General features: G+C 49.2%; 1 protein-coding gene across 8 annotated transcripts in view; it reads left to right on the top strand.

The window, feature by feature from the left end:
• Positions 1 to 16,255, top strand: part of RGS3 (regulator of G protein signaling 3) — a 131,456-nt gene that overhangs the window by 85,868 nt on the left and 29,333 nt on the right. The window contains exon 1 of one of the 8 annotated variants that reach the window (XM_065530176.2): positions 12,944 to 13,246. The exons of 5 other annotated variants lie outside the window; for them this stretch is intronic. In XM_065530176.2, the coding sequence (XP_065386248.1) occupies positions 13,193 to 13,246 (54 nt within the window). In that variant the 5' untranslated portion in view covers positions 12,944 to 13,192. Of the gene's footprint in view, positions 1 to 12,943; positions 13,614 to 16,255 lie in introns of those variants that run through there. 2 more of the 8 variants (XM_065530177.2, XM_065530180.2) reach the window with 2 other exon arrangements.

The raw sequence follows: 16,255 nt of genomic DNA, 5'->3' as shown, positions 1-16,255 counted from the left end.
AGGCATGGTGGTGCATGCCTGTAGTCCCAGCTACTGGGGAGGCTGAGGTGGGAGAATCACTTGAACTTGGGATGTGGAGGTTGCAGTGAGCCGAGATTGTGCCACTGCATTCCAGCCTGGGCAACAGAGTGAAACTTCATTTCAAAAAGGAACTAAATAAACAAATATTTGTTGAATGAATGACTGTTTTGTTAAAATAAACGCCCGTTAGTAGAGTTTTGGGTCAAAGGTTATATATTTATAAAATAGATTATTGATCCTATTGCCAAATTACCCTGCAGAAAGGTTGTACTGATTTCTAATCTCATCTAGATTGACCAGCTCATCCTGCTTTGCCTGGGATTTTCCCTTTTTAGCACTGAAAATCTTGTCAAATCAAGCAAACTGAGATAGTCTGGATAAGAAAATGTTTATTCCCCCTCATCATTACCAACACGGTATATTGTTAGATTTTTTAATAGGTTCTTTTTTTCATTATTAGAGATGTTGAACATTTGTTTATATGCCTTCTAGTCACTTGTGTTGCCTCTTTTGGGAATAGCCTGTGCAAGTCTTTTGCTCATTTTTCTATTGGGACTTTTATAGTTTAATTATTAATTCACAAAGAGCTCTTTCTATAATAAGGATATTTGTATGTTAGCCTTTTATTTTTATAATTTCTTTAAACTACAGATGTTTCTGACTTATTAGTCATATCTATAATTTGTTTTAGAGTAGTTTTATTGAGATTTAATTCAAATGCCATACAATTCACCCATTTAAAGTATACAATTCAATAATTTTTTGTGTATTCACACACTTGTGTAACCATCACCACAATCAATTTTAGAACATTTTCATTATCTCAAAAAGAAATCATACTACTTAGCTATCATCCATTAATTCCCCCATCTCCTCCAACCCGAAGCAACCATTAGTTCATACTTTTCATCTCTGTAGATTTGCCTATATTGGACATTTCATATAAAGGGAATTATATAATATTTGGACTTTTGTGACTGGCTTCTTTCATATAGTGTAATGTTTTCAGGATCATCCATGTTGTAGCATGTATCAGCACCTAATTCCTTTTCATGGCTGAATGATACTCTGTTGTATGGAATATCACATTTTGTTTAATTGTTCATCAGTTGATGGATATTTTGGGTTGTTTACACCTTTTGGCTATTCTGTATAATGCTGCCATACATATCTGTGTGCAAGTTTTTTTGTATGGACATATATTTTTATTACTCTTACGTGTATACCTAGGAGTGGAATTGCTGGGCCAAATGGTAACTAATGTTTAACTTTTTGAGAAACTACCAGACTGTTTTCCAAAGTGACTGTACTGCTGGGCACGGTGGCTCAAGTCTGTAATCCCAGCACTTTGGGAGGCTGAGGCGGGCCGATCCAGAGTCCAGAGTTCAAGACCAGCCTGGGCAACATGGTGAAAACCTGTCTCTACTAAAAATATGTGTGTATATATATATAAAAGCTGGTGTGGTGGCAGGCACCTGTAGTCCCAGTTACCATAATGTATTTAGTGTATTGATGCATGATTAGATTGTTTCTAATGTTTTGATATTCTGAGCAATGTTGCAGTAAATATCTTGCTGTGCTTTTCTGTTAGGAGTGTGGCACACACTGCCGAAGTGCTCTAAAAATGCTTTCCTTCTGTTTACACATGTCATCTCCCCAACAGTATTGTTCTTATCCCATTTTTTAATTGAGAAACCAAAGGAACAGAGGTTAAGTACATGTACAATTTGCATTCCTACTCACAGTGAATGAGAGTTCACCCTACGTAAAATGGAATGTTAAATTGCTTTTAATTCTTTGTTGGTACAAGAAGTGAAAATTTATATTTAATCTTAATTTACATTTATTTCATTATTAGTGAGGTTGAGATTCATTTTATTTTATTTTTTGAGATGGAGTCTTGCTCTGTCACAGAGGCTGGAGTGTGGTGGCGCCATCTTGGCTCACTGCAACCTCCACCTTCCGGGTTCAAGCGATTCTCCTGCCTCAGCCTCCTGAGTAACTGGGATTACAGGCGCATGCCACCATACTCAGCTACATTTTTGTATTTTTAGTAGAGATGGAGTTTCACCATGTTGGCCAGGCTGGTCTTGAACTTCTGACCTCAAGTGATCCACCCACCTCAGCCTCCCAAAGTGCTGGAATTATAGGCGTGAGCCACTGCGCCCAGCCTCTTTTTATATTGATCAGTCACCTATATTTCTGCTTTGGCCTGTCAGTTCATGTCATTTGCCCAGTTTTTGACTGAGGCATTATCTCATTTGTAAGAGCTCTTTATGTGGTTAGAATATTAACCATGTGCTTATTATATGGGTTATAATTATTTTTCTAGTTTGTCATTTACCTTCTAACTTTATAGTATCTTTTTTTTTTTTTTTTTTTTTTGAGACAGAGTCTCGCTTAGTCGCCCAGGCTGGGGTGCAATGGCGCGATCTCGGCTCACTGCAAGCTCCGCCTCCCGGGTTCACGCCATTCTCCTGCCTCAGCCTCCCGAGTAGCTGGGACTACAGGCGCCCGCCGCCTCGCCCGGCTAATTTTTTGCATTTTTAGTAGAGACGGGGTTTCACTGTGTTAGCCAGGATGGTCTCAATCTCCTGACCTTGTGATCCGCCCGCCTCGGCCTCCCAGAGTGCTGGGATTACAGGCGTGAGCCACCGCGCCCGGCCTAACTTTATAGTATCTTTTATCGTTTAGAAGTAAACTTTTTTTGTAATCAAATTTTTTTGGGGGGGTTGGGAGCACCTATATTTTCTAAGGTCTTTCCTACCCCTAGATTATGAGAAGTATTCATCTACATTTTATTCAGGTAGTTTTATTCTTTTATTTTTTGCATTTATATTTTAAATTCATCTGCAATTAATTTAGTGCCTGGTGTCAGATGGAACTCTTATTAGTTTTTTCCCTCAAATGGTTTGGCCAGTATTTCCAAACCAATTTTTTTGAATTGTCTTTCCTTTCTTCACTTATCATAGACCAAATTTCCACATATGGGTGGTTTGGCTTCTAAGCTCTCTCATCTCCCTCATTGATCTGTCTATTCCTACATCAGGTTAGACTTAATGACTTTAGCTTCAGAATATGGTTTAGTAGTAAACATCCCAAGGCAAACCCCTATTATTCTTCTGCAAAATTTCCTTTGGAGTTATACACCCTAATTCTAGTCTGCTAGTGGCTTTACTGTTACCTTTGTCACAAACATATTTCAACATCAGGAATGACACCAGATCCATAGTAGCCTGTCCTCATGGCCTCTAACCCATAATGATCATGTCGGCTGGACTATACTTCTCTGCTTTCCTCCATACCTCCTAGGTATTGTTCTAATTATCTAGAATTTCAGTTTCCGGTTGTGGTGCAATCTCAGCTCCTGCAACCTCCACCTCTCGGGTTCAAGTGATTTTCCTGCCTCAGCCTTCTGAGTAGCTGGGATTACAGGCGCCTGCCACTACACCCAGCTAATTTTTGTATTTTTAGTAGACAGGGTTTTACCCTGTTGGTCAGGCTGGTCTCAAACTCCTGACCTCGTGATCTGCCTGCCTTGGCCTCCCAAAGTGCTAGGATTACAGGTGTAAGCCACCATGCCCGGCTGGTTGTGACTATTTTTAAACATTAGCACTATTCTGTTTTAAGAATCATTTACTTAAAATTGCACTTTTAGTTATCAGTAGTTAAGGCTCTAAATGTTTCCGTTTTCATGGCTTGCCTCTGTCTCTCACATACCACATCATCTCATTCTTGACTTCTCGATTTTAATTCACTTTTGTCTGTAGTTTTCTTGAGTAATTTTTCCAGAAAGGGTCTGTGGGTGGTATCCTTTCTTATCCCGGTAAGCCTGAAAATATTTGTCCTCATGTTTGAGTCATAGTTTGCTTGAATAGAAATTTCTGAGTGAATCGTCCTTCTCTCCCAGAAGCCTGAGAGCAGTGTTCTATGGTTTCCCCAGTATTTAGTGTTTTAAGAGCAGTTTTTCCTTGATTTTCTAAAATTTATTTATGGAAACAGCCAGGATTCCTCTTTCCAATCTCTGGAATTCAGAAATTTCCCTAGATTATTTCTAGTTGTTTCTTTTGGTAATTTTTCCTGGTCCTAACTAGGTAAGTCCTTTCAGTCTGAAGACTCAAGTCTTCCTTTAGTTCAGGGAAATTTTCTATTAATTTAGGAATGGTTTCTATTCTATGTATTCAATCTCCTCTTTCTGGACTTCCTACTACAAATAATAATAATAATAATAATAATGGTGCCTAACATTAAAGCGTGCTTTCTTTCTGTGATAATGTATAATCTTCCCAGCACTATTGTTATTATCCCCATTTCATAGATGAGAAAACAAAGGAAAAGAGAGATTGAGCAGATTATACAAGGTCTTCTAGTTAGGAGGTGCAGGCCAGGTTCTAATCCCGAGCACCTGGCTCCAGAGCCCGTGTCTTTAGCTGCTATACTATACTCCCTGCCTGTTGGGTCCCAACCCCAGAGCCCACCCTGCCCTTCCCCTCAGTACTCTCCAGTGACAATGTTGAGTATCAACAGGCAGGGACTCTGTAATCAGTGGGGAAAGCTTGGGGATGCTAGGACGATGGATCTGAAACAGACTGGGCTACTGAGGCCAGAGACGGGCAGGGATTGTCAGAGGTTCTCCAGTGAATTTAGAGTTGGGACTCTTCCCCTCCCTTCTCTTCCCTTGGTGTCAGCCACCCTCTTCAGGCCTCCTCTTTGTCCCTGGGACTGCTGCATTGCTTCTTGTGGGTCTCCCTCTTCCTACTCCTGTCCATGTAGTCACCGCTGTCAACAGCAGCCACGATGACTCTTCTTATAGAACACACGTGGTCACCTTCACGCTGCTGAGTGTTTGTTGAATGACTGTGTGAGTGAGCAAAGAAGTTTACAGTGCCTAATGTGCATCAAACACTGTGCTAAGTACTGGCAATGCAGTATGCATAAGTGACAAAAACCCAACTCAGATTAGCTTCTAGCAGTAAATGGAATTTACTGGATTAGGAGGGATAGCCTTCAGGCCTAGTTGGATTCAGACCCTTGAGCAATGTCACTGAGAACTGGCCTCAGCCTCTTCATCTCTTGGTTCTATTTACTTAGGTGTTAGCTCACTCCCTTAGTGGTAGCAGTGCTGCTGCCAGAAGGGGCAGGGTTATGGCCATGGCCTTGGAGTTGGACTCCCTCAATCATTTCATCAAAGTCCCTGGGCCTGAGCCTCATTGGCCCAAGTAGGATCACAAGCCCATCCCAGCCACTGAGGACAGTGGGATGGGTTAAACTAATGGACTGAGTCCTGGGTCATATGCCTTTCCTTGGAGCAGGAGTTGGGTCGGTTCCTTGTGAATCACCTGGCTTGAGAATGAGAGAAGGAAGGTTAGTTCCTCAAGTGAATGGGGTCTGGTTAGGCAGATCTCAGATGTCCTCTACTTCCTGGCTCATCAACCAACATGGTCCTCACCCGACAGAGCTGACAGTCTAGTGTGGGGCCAGGACACCAGTCATGAACAGCATATAATAAATCGATGACAGTGGTGACAAAGGGCCTAATGAGAGCGCCTACTGGGAGAACCTGGGGAGAGTTTCTGAGGCAGGGGAGGCTTGGGATGTAAGGATTGTTCTAGGTGGGGACCCTAACGCAGGCCAGCGTAGGCGGGAAGACAAGGAAGGGGAACAGAGCCTGAGATGAAGCTGGAGGTGTGTTCAGGATCAGACAGCGCTGGTCTTGAGAAGCTGTAGGAAGAAGTGTGACTTTATCCTGAGCGCAGGTATTGATGGGTGTTGCTGATGCTGGCCTTATAGGGGAGAATGGTGAGGAGGAAGGCAAGGTGAGAGGCAGGGGGCAGTATGGAGCTATTACCCTCGGCCAGGGAGAACTGATGGCGTCTCGGACTAGGGCGGAGGCACCAGGGATTGAGAGAGGTGAGAGATCCACAGGATGTATAGCAGAAGGGGTCTGCAAAATTCTATGATTAATTTCACGGGGAATGTTTGGGAGAAGAATGGTGCTCAAAAGTCTAGCTGAGGCCAGGCGCGGTGGCTCACGCATCTAATCTCAGCACTTTGGGAGGTCTAGGCGGGTGGATCACTTGAGGTCAGGAGTTCGAGACCAGCCTGGCCAACATGGTGAAACCCTGTCTCTACTAAAAATACAAAAAATTAACCGGGCATGGTGACAGATGCCTGTAATCCCAGCTACTTGGGAGGTTGAGGCAGGAGAATTGCTTGAACCCAGGAGGCGAAGGTTGCAGTGAGCTGAGATTGTGCCATTGCACTCTAGCTTGGGCAACAAGAGTGAAACTCCGTCCTAAAAAAAAAAAATAATAAGTCTAGCTCAGGGAAACAGTTGGTGCCATTCTCTGAGTTGGGAGCAGTGGAGGAGGAGTGGTTTAGGTGGCAGGATTGAGTCCTACTGTATATGTAAGTATCATGATAGGGTCTGAGTTAGTGAGTTCTCGTGAAACAAAGCCATTTAAATCAGGACTCCTTAAGCTACCTATGGTGAGGGGCTTTGACATTTTGTAGCATCACACTGCATGTGATTTATTATGCTGGCTTGAGAACACCTGAGCCAGCTTATGCCCTATTCAGTGAGACCAGTCCACTCATCTCATGCTTGGACGTGGCAATGTCAAGTCAAAGGTCTTTAAACACACTCAGTCTTGCTACCTATCTCACTGCAGACTGGTAACAAGCAGCCTGTGAACCCATATGGTTCTGCAGAACACATTTTGAGTGGACTGATCTAGTTCAACCCCAGTGCATTTTAGAGACAGGGAAACTGAGGCTTGAAGGTGGTGGGGGGGATTGGCCTTGCCCCAGGGTTCACAGAAGGCAGCAGCAAAGTTAGCATTTCGGTCTTTCCCCCACTGACCCTTTGTTTTGATGGCTTGGGCTCAACTCCAACAGTCCAACAGTGGGTGGACCCAGGGGAGTGTGTGGAGAACTGTTTCCAGCAACCAAGGTCACAGGCCTGGTCTCCCCGTAGCTGAGCCAGTGGCTTTGTGCTGAACACTTCCCAGGAACATGGGCTGACAGGACACAGCCCGGCCCTGGAGCTGGCACAAGCACAGTGGGTCGAGGATTGCTCCCAAAACCCCGAAGTCTCCGGCCAGCATGTGGCTGGTTGGACTGGAGCCAGGAAGGGAGACAGTCATGGCTCCCAGCCATCCTGAGCTGCTACAGCTGCCCAAGGTCAGACTGATACTGCTGAGGTGACTGCAAAGCGTGCCCCAGGATGGAGGCAGAATCCAGCCAGCAGCAGGCCTCGGGGATAGCTCTGTAGGGGGACATTTGGTCTCCTGGCTTTTGCTGCATGTGGGCTTCTCCTTGCTGGGTTGGGAGCCACCATTTCCGTTAGCAGGTTGGGAATCGTCCATTGCTGCCTCAAGTTGCTGAGGAAGAGGCAGATATCAAGGGGGAGACAGTTGGGGAATAAGAGATTAGGGGCAGAATATACAGTTAAGAGCATGGGCCTGGGAGCCATGCTGCCTGCTGGGCTTCCGCCTTGTAACTTTTCTATACCTCAGTTTCCTGATCTGTAAGCTGGGCATGATGAGAATAGCCTGTTTATCAAAAAATGGAAATGATTCTCAGCTGTTAGAACACACCAGGCCCTCATCTGTTAGCCCCTCAACAGGTGTTATCACATTTAATTTTACTATTTACATTAACCGTCTCAAGGTGAATTCTGTCTTTTCACAGATGATAGCAACAATGACATCATAGCAATAACAATGATGGCTCTTATTTATTGAGCACTTACTGTGTACCAGGCATTCCACATATACCACGTCATCTAGTCCTCCTCAGGGTCCAGTGAGGCCCATTTTACAGATGAGGAAACTGAGACTCAGAGATAGTAAAGGGCCTTGCCCAGGATGATTCACACTCAGATTGTTTAGACTCCAAAGACTGTGCTCTCTCTAAATTCCACTGGCTGAGCTGATTCCTTTAGTGAGAGGGCCTGGAGGGGCATGGGACTGTCCATGGGAGGGGAGGAGTAGGGCTAGGGCCACTGGACACCCACTTCCTGGTCTCATTTTAGAGATGGAGGACTGAGGTCAGGAAGGGGAAGGGGCTTACCCTGGGTTCTGCAGGCCACAAGCCACAGCTCCCTGTGAACCTGAACCTGAGGATACCTGCTCTGTCTTACCCCACCCCACCACTTGTGGCGGGTGCCGCAGAACAAGGCCCGTGCCACCAGGAAGAGCAAGACCTACACCAAGCAAGCAGTAGGAGAATGTGTCCCTTGCCTGGGTGCTAGGGTCCTAGAGTCCAAAACATGTCAAGGCAGCCCCCGCCTGCAGCATCAGTGGCTTCATCTGCCATGACCGCCTCCAAGTTCCATCCCATGGGTGGGCTGCTCCGGCCAGCTCTGTATCCTTAGTTCCTAGTACCGGCTCCAGCACAGAGCAGGGATTCAGTGGTTATTGAAATAACTAATTAACGTTTCTTGGCCGATTCTGCAGTGGGAGGGCCTTTTTGCATAGAATCTCTAGACCCCCAAACCAGGGCTGTGAGCCCCAGGAAGTAAAAGCTCAGAACTTTCTAAGCGAGTTAGCAGATTCAAAGCTTGGACTGGGGTGGCCATGTACGGACACTTCCACAGAGTTTCAAAGAGCAGCCAGGGGTAGTCACTTTCTTCTGTAGTGAGTTGGGACAGTGGCAGGGCTCTGCAGAAGTTGAAGCCGGTGTGTACCCAGCACAGTCTTGGGGTGTCTGGGGGTGATGAAAGCTAAGCAGCTTAGTAGGGGCAAGGGGCTAGTCTTACTCTGAAGTGCTCTGGAATTCCTGGGACCACACCTTTCCCTGGCTTCTCTCTCTCTCTCTCTCTCTCTCTTTCTTTTTTTCTTTTTGAAATGGAGTCTCGCTCTGTTGCCCAGGCTGGAGTGCAGTGATGTGATCTCGGCTCAGTGCAACCTTCACCTCCCAGATTCAAGCAATTCTTGTGCCTCAGCCTCCCAAGTAGCTGGGATTACAGGCACATGCCACCATGCCCAGCTACTTTTTTGTATTTTTAGTAGAGATGAGATTTCACCATGTTGACCAGGTTGGTCTCAAACTCCTGACCTCAAGTTATCCGCCTGCCTCCACCTCCCAAACTACTGGGATTACAGATGTGAGCCACTGTGCCCGGCCCCTTCCCTTCCCTTCCCTTCTTTTCTTTTCTTTTCTTTTCTTTTCTTTTCTTTTCTTTTTTCTTTTCTTTTCTTTCTCTCTCCCTCTCTCTCTCTCTCTCTCTCTCTCTCTCTCTCTCTCTCTCTCTCTCTCTCTCTCTCACAGGGTCTTGCTCTGTCACCCAGGTGGGAATGCAGTGGCACAATTATCATGGCTCACTGCAGCCTCAACCTCCTGGACTCAAGCATCCTCCCACTTCAGCCTCTTGAGTAGCTGGGATCACAGGCACACACCACCATACCCAGCTAATTTTTATTTTTTTAAATTAATTTATTATTTTTTTTGTAGAGATGGAGTCTTCCTATGTTGCCCAGGCTGATCTCAACCTCCTGGGCTCAAATGATCCTCCCACCTCCGCCTCCCAAAGTGCTGAATTACATGCTCATGATGGGGTCTTGGGAGCATAAACTCACAAGGTGCATTAGTCTTCACGCAGTGGAAGCAGTAAAGGAAGACAGTGGAAACCTCGCTGTGGTGTGGCCTGTAGGGGAACAGCCTGTCTCTGGCACCTGGCTGCATCCCAGGCTGTTGCTGCATCTCTGTCTAAAGACCTGGGCTCTGCTTGAGGGTACTGTATTCCAAAAATAGGAGGCGGGTCCCTGCTGAACCTCCTTGGTTCTAGCCCTGGGAGCTGCTGCCAACCTGTGTGAACAGTGGGGAGTTTGTTCTCCACCACATCCCCAGGGCCCAGCACAGTGCCTGACCTGTGTGGTTGGGCTGTACAGTTCTCCGTGTAACTGATGGGCTCATCTGTTCCATGGGCTGCCCTGGGCCATGGTGCAGGACACAGTAGAAAGTGAACTGGGCTTCATCTGTAGCCCTGCACTTACTAGAGTGTGACCTTAGGCAGGTTTCATAGTCTCTCTATGCCTCTGCTTACACATCCATAAAATGGGGATATTAGAAATCATATCTGAGGCCGGGCGCGTGGCTCTTGCCTGTAATCCCAGCACTTTGGGAGGCTGAGATGGGCAGATTGCTTGAGGCCTACAGCAGTTCGAGATCAGCCTGGCCAACATGGCAAAACCCCATCTCTACTAAAAATGCAAAAAATCAGCTGGGTGTGGTGGCGCACGCCTGTAGTCCCAGCTACTTGGGAGGCTGTGGCACAAGAATTGCTTGAACCCAGGAGGCGGAGGTTGCAGTGAGCCAAGATTGTGCCACTGCACTCCAGCCTGGGTGACAGAGCAAGACTCTGTCTCAAAAAAAAAAAAGAAAGAAAGAAAGAAAGAAAGAAATCATATCTGATAGGATTATGAGGATTTAATCAATCAATCAATCAGTATTCAGAAAGTACTTAGATCAGTGCTATCATGTGTCAAATAAGTGTTTGTTATGTGAAATATGTGGATCAGTGACTGGGGCCCAGGTCCTGAGTGCCCGGGTGCTGACCCCTGGGCCTGTAGGCCGCCTAGATCTTACCACTCTCGAGATCCCAATTTATCCTGTACTGAACAGCACAATCATTTATGTACCTCTGAGAAGCATTGGGATGTGGTGAAAGGAGCACTGGACTGGGAGTTAGCAATCCCAGCCCTGCCACTCAGTTGCTGTGTTTCCTTGGGAAAGCTACTTTCCCTCTCTGGGCCTCAGTTTCACTGGCTGTAAATGGGAAACAACAGTGAAAGATCTCTGAGGGCCCTCTGGCTTAGACAGCTTGGCTGCCAGTGACTCCCCTATCCCGCCCTAGGCTATACACTGGGAGGCCCCCCAACCCTGCTGATTTGTGTCTGGAGCTATGGGAGGCAGAGGGAAGTGGCTGCCCCAGGGCTCCTCCAGTCATGGGATGCTCTCCTATCCAGGCCTGGCAGGCTCTGGGCCTTGGGGCACTGAGCTGCTCTACCCTTTCCTCACCATACTATGGTCCAGAGCATTGATGAATGTATTCTGGACTCGTTCTGGACCTAGCACACTGGGTTGGCAGAGCTGCTTTGCCCATCACAGCATAGGGTGTAATTTTGGAGTCATTAGTCTCACTCCATGGCTAATGTCTGCCTCCCTCACTGGACTGTCAGCTTTGTGAATGCAGGGCCCAGCCTATCAGTTCTCCACCACATCCCTGGTGCCCAGCACAGTGCCTGGCACACAGTCTATGCTCTGTAACTGTTTGTTGATTGAAAGAAGGTGACAACTCAGCTGAAGCTCAAGGGCACCTCTGACATGAAGGAATCCTATATTCAGGCTCCCCACCTTAAGAAAATCTTATCCCATGCACCAGAAATTCCATCCTGGAAACCAGCCGGCCTCATTGGTGATTGGTCAGCTCCATTGGAATTGGCCATCTCTTGAGACTCACCTCCTTAGCTTCCCAGGCCAAGGGTGAATCCTGCTTTTCAGGAGCCAGCAGGATGACAGCCTTCCAATCTAGAAGGTTCCTGGGCCCTGCAAGGACTGCCTTGGTTCTGCCCCCAGGGACAAGATGAAACACTGGTTGGAGTTTGTGAGTGACCAACTCAGAGGAGGGCGAGTCGACCTGATAAAGAATGTTTTCTTGTAGCAGTGTTCATGTGTATGCTTGTGTGTGTGAGAGAGTCAGGAACAGAGAGTCAGAGATAGACAGAGGCAGGGCTACAGGCAGAAACATCCCGACACCCTGGGGGGGTCTCTACCATAGGGAGAGAAAGAGACAGAGAGACTGTGCTTCAGCCTAGGTGGCCAAGGTGGGCGGGCTGGGCACGGGAAAATAGAGGCTCCTTCAGTCCATTTTCTCTGTGCCATCATCCCAGGATGCCTGCTGCTCTGGTGGGAGCCAGTCACATGTTGGGCATTCCCAACTTGGGTCTCAGGGACAGCCCAGGGTACATTTGTTGACATCGTGACAAGCTGCAGTGCCAGAGAACAGCTCTGTGCTGGCACAGCAGCGTCTTGCAGTTGTCGGGCTGTATGGTGGTTAAGAGTGGGCAAGGTGAGTAGGATCAAGTAGTTTTCAGTCCTGGCTATACAGCCAACTGGCTGTGTGACTGTGAGCAACTTCCTTTGCCATTCTGTACCTCGAACTCTTCATCTGTAACTGGGATAATCATAGTCCTCCTCACAAGCTGCTGGTGAGGATTCAGTGAATTAATGCAGGCAGAGCTCTGGGAACAGGGCCTGGCACGGAGTTCATGGTCAAGAAAGGGTAGCCAAGAGCCAGCTCAGAGAATCCTCTATTCATCCCACAGGTGGGTGGGTCAAGGTTAGCAGCCCCATTTTACAGGTGAAGAAACTGAGGCTCAAAGAGGGGCAGGAACTTGTTCAGTGACACCCAATCAACTAGTGCTGGAGCTGGAACTGGAGCTGGGGACCCTCTCCTCCCAGTCCAGGACTTGTTCCACTGCCCCCGCAGTTCCTCCTTGGGGATGTCTCTGTCATTCACTAATTGTAATGGGCTGTTACAGTCCAAATTGCCCTCCCAGCTGTCTGTCTCCAGGAGAGGAAGCCCCAAGTTCTCTTTCCACCTAGGATTCCCCAGAGTTTAGCATTCAAAGATTCAGCTGTGTGCTGGGAAGGGACTGAAGCTGCCACCCGTCCCCCACCCTGGGGGCGGTCACATTCTGGAAGTCAGCGTGTGCTGGCTTCAGGACCCTGGGTTCAGTTGTAGCCTCCCATTGGGACAGGAACGGCATCGGGGTGGGGGTGTGACAGGGAAGCCTCGGTGATGATTGGCTTGGTCTTGTAGGGAGCGGCTGCCGGCAGGCTGGCTGGAGGCGGCTTTGCGCTGCCCCAGCCTGGGAGCCCTCAGGATGTGTGTGGGGTGGAGCCTGCTAGGGATCCCAGTGCCACGGGGTGCTGTTGTGAGGGATGGACGCCTCTCCCCCTGGAGCAGCACTTTGGGGCCAGCTTGGGCCCTGGGGACAAGCCGCAGGGGACCCACAGCCCATGCGTGTGAGCATGTAACCCGGGAGCCAGCTGGGCCCCTCGCAGGGTGGGCAGAAGGACGGGCTGGCCCAGGACTCTTCTTTGAGACATCCCGGACTCCATCTCGGATGAAAGTGCTTTGAGAAACCACAGAGTTTTCTGTTTAATGGAAGAAAGAAAAACAGCCTCTCTCCAGAGTGGCGGTGGCCGGCTGGACAGGGTGTGTGTTTGGGAAAGACGCTGGAGGAGGAGGAAGAGGAGGAGGACAAGTAGGAGGAGGAAGAGGAGGAGGGATGGGTGATGCAAGGGTTTTTAAAGCGCTACCTAGATGTGGGAGGTGGAACCTGGTCATTTGGTTCTGCTTTTCCTAGCAGGTATTGCTCCCTTGGGGAACTTGGGTAAGTCCATAAATAGCTCTGCTGACACAAAGGAGCTCTGTCTGGGGAAGGCGGCCGCTTGACACGGCCGCCAGGAGCTGCCACAGCCACGGCCGCCCGCCTGCGGGAGGAGCCGGGTGGAGACCCGGGCGGGCGAGCTGGCAGGAGCAGCAGCCAGGAGCCGCCTGGGTTCCTGCTGGAGTGTGCTGGGTAGGTGCCTTGGTGACAGGGCTGTGTATGTGGCGGGCGGGAGTCCAAGCCACCCTGTGCCCCTGTTTCTATTGTTTCTTCCCCAGGGCAGCCATTGATAGGCATGTTGCAACCAAACCATTTGTGCTCTGTTCTGAGATAGCTCTGTGTGTGTGTGTGTGTGTGTGTGTGTGTGTCTGTCTGTCCAGCTGTCTGTCTCAGGGGCTGGGAGCCCTGCAGGTTTGGGGGGATGCTTCCTCTGTTGGCTGCTCCCCACTTCTAGGCTGGCCAGCCAGCTTTTCTTTCTGGGAGAAACAAGAAATGTTTGGTGGCCAAGAAGTCAGGACACTGCACGGGAGGGGAGCGCTCAGTCAGCAGGGTTTGCTATTGTGTCAGGGGTGCTGGCCGCACACCAGGCACCAGGGATGGAAGCTTGTGTCTAGTTTCACTGGCGGGGGAAGAGATGGTCTCTGGAACTAGTCTCAGTGGGTAGCCTTTGGTCCCAGAGACGGTCTCTGCTGAAATGTCCACTGGAAGCACAAGCAAAGATGCTTTGCCTCCAAGCTCCAACCCCGTGGGAGAGGACCTGCACCTGCTTCCTTGGCTCCAGCTGAGACCCATCAGGCAGGAGGTGGTGGGAGAGACAGGCTCACACCACAGAGTTGGCCACTGTGAGCAGACAGAAGCTAATTATTTTCCCAGCCTGGAGGGTCCACATCTCTATTCTTGTTCCGGGGTGTCCAGGAAGAACCCTTGAACCCTAGGACTCAGGGCAGGAGGATAAACCTGGACCCAGAAAGGGAGGAGCCTAGTCCAAGTTTGAGCAGCAGGTCTCTGGCTGAGCAGGACCAGGATGGAGGACTTCTGCCTCCTAGAACAGCAAGAACAGGATATGTGGGAAATCATTTCCCTGACCTGAGCTAAGCATTATAATTCAACTTTAAATCTGACCCTCCTGGCCTGAGAAGCTTGGTACACCAGGCCCCGCAGCGATGCTTGAAAACTTTCCACATCCTGCTGCCCTCAGGCCTTCTGGCTGGGTGGCTATCTGGCTCCCTCTCCCAGTGCTAGAGTGGGTACATCTCCTCGAGGGAAGGAGCTGCAGAGGCTGCCCTGCTGGTGCCTGCGGGATCCCAGCCAGGGCACTGCAGGCATAGTCAAAGTTTCCACCAAGGCCCCTTGAGTCCTCTGCGCCCAGCCAAGGGGCACCTCCCCTTTTCCCTAGCCCTAGCACGTGGTGTGGCTTAGCCTAGGACAGGCCCTTCAGGGAGCCGAGTTCCACAACAGGGCTCATTGCAAGCCCAGACTGGCTTCTGAGAAGCAGGCAGATGGTGAAGATGAGGCAGTTGAGGCAAGTGACCACTCCTCGTGAGAGGTCTCCAGGGCTTTAAGCCAGAAATTGTTGATGGGGCTTCTGATTATAAGTACGTGGTATCAGTGAAATCATTGCACTTCCAGGCTTCCTTGCCTTTGCACATGCTGTTCCGGCTACCTGGAAACCCCTCCCCTCCTCTCCCCTTCTCTCCCCTCCCCTCCCCTCCCCTCCCCTCCCCTCCCCTCTCCTCCCCTCCCCTCTCCTCCCCTCCCCTTTCCATGTCTTATTCTATCCAAACTTCCACAGCTAGAGCAAATACTCCAGCCAGAATGAGTCTGTCCATTGGTGGTGGTACCCATGAATATTGTTTTGTATCCTATTTATGCAGAATCTGGGCCTTATTCATCCCTTAGTGGCAAGGACCTGGCCAGGGGCCTGGGGCATGGTTGGAGAGGGGCTTTGCATTGTCCTGGCTAGGGCAGGTTTTCTTTGAGGACAAACACTGACGTGCAAGTCAGCTGTGTCTGCCCATCTCCTAGCTCTGTGCCTGGCATAGAGGGCCTGTCAGGGAGCCCCTTTAGGAGAGGCCTAGGCTCTGAATGTCAAAGTTGTGTCCATAGGGCCAAGGGATGTGGGCTGGGTTTGATAGGAGGTGAGGTGGGGAGGATTTTGGCTTCATCGTGGCAGGGACCATAGGGAGAATCCACTCAGGGGTCATGCTGGGCTAGGTGGTATCCACAACATAGCCTGGGCCATGACGAGTGGAGGGGTATCCCTGGCTGGTTGAAATGCAGTGCTCAAGGTCCTTTGAACAGACTACAGGGGGTTGGAGCTCAGCTCCCTGGACCCTCTTGGGATGGTGCCAACCAGAGTAGGTCTGGGGGGATTGATCCTCAAGTCAGTGGTCTGTGTGGCTCCCTCAGAACAGGCACAGCTGAGGAGAGAGTGCCTAGCCCCAGCTGGGTCCCTGGGGGCCAACAGCTGCCTCCCATGTGGCCTCTTAAGGCCCTGGAGATGGCAGTCTCTTTGCCTTCTATTAGGTTGGTGTAAAAGCAACTGCGGTTTTTGCCATTAAGAGTAATGTAAAACCACAATTACTTTTGCACCAACCTAATAGATAGCTAGATAGAGAACTGAGGCAGGAGAGGAAGGACTTGCCTGAGGTGACGTGCGACTCAGCAGGAAAGCAGAGATAAAAGCTCAGGTTCCCCAACCCAGGCCTCTCTGTACTGCACCAACTGGCTGTCTGAGTATCCAGGTTTCATCCTGGGGCTCTCTTTTTCTGGACTCACCAGTTACATGTCCCTTTTGGACCTTCGGGCTTACTGACTAGAGCCCTGCTATCCTC

The sequence above is a fragment of the Macaca fascicularis genome, chromosome 15 (assembly GCF_037993035.2).
Source record: "Macaca fascicularis isolate 582-1 chromosome 15, T2T-MFA8v1.1".
Taxonomy (NCBI): domain Eukaryota; kingdom Metazoa; phylum Chordata; class Mammalia; order Primates; family Cercopithecidae; genus Macaca; species Macaca fascicularis.
Note: the sequence above shows the minus strand (reverse complement) of the source record. Positions and strands in the feature narration are given on the sequence as shown.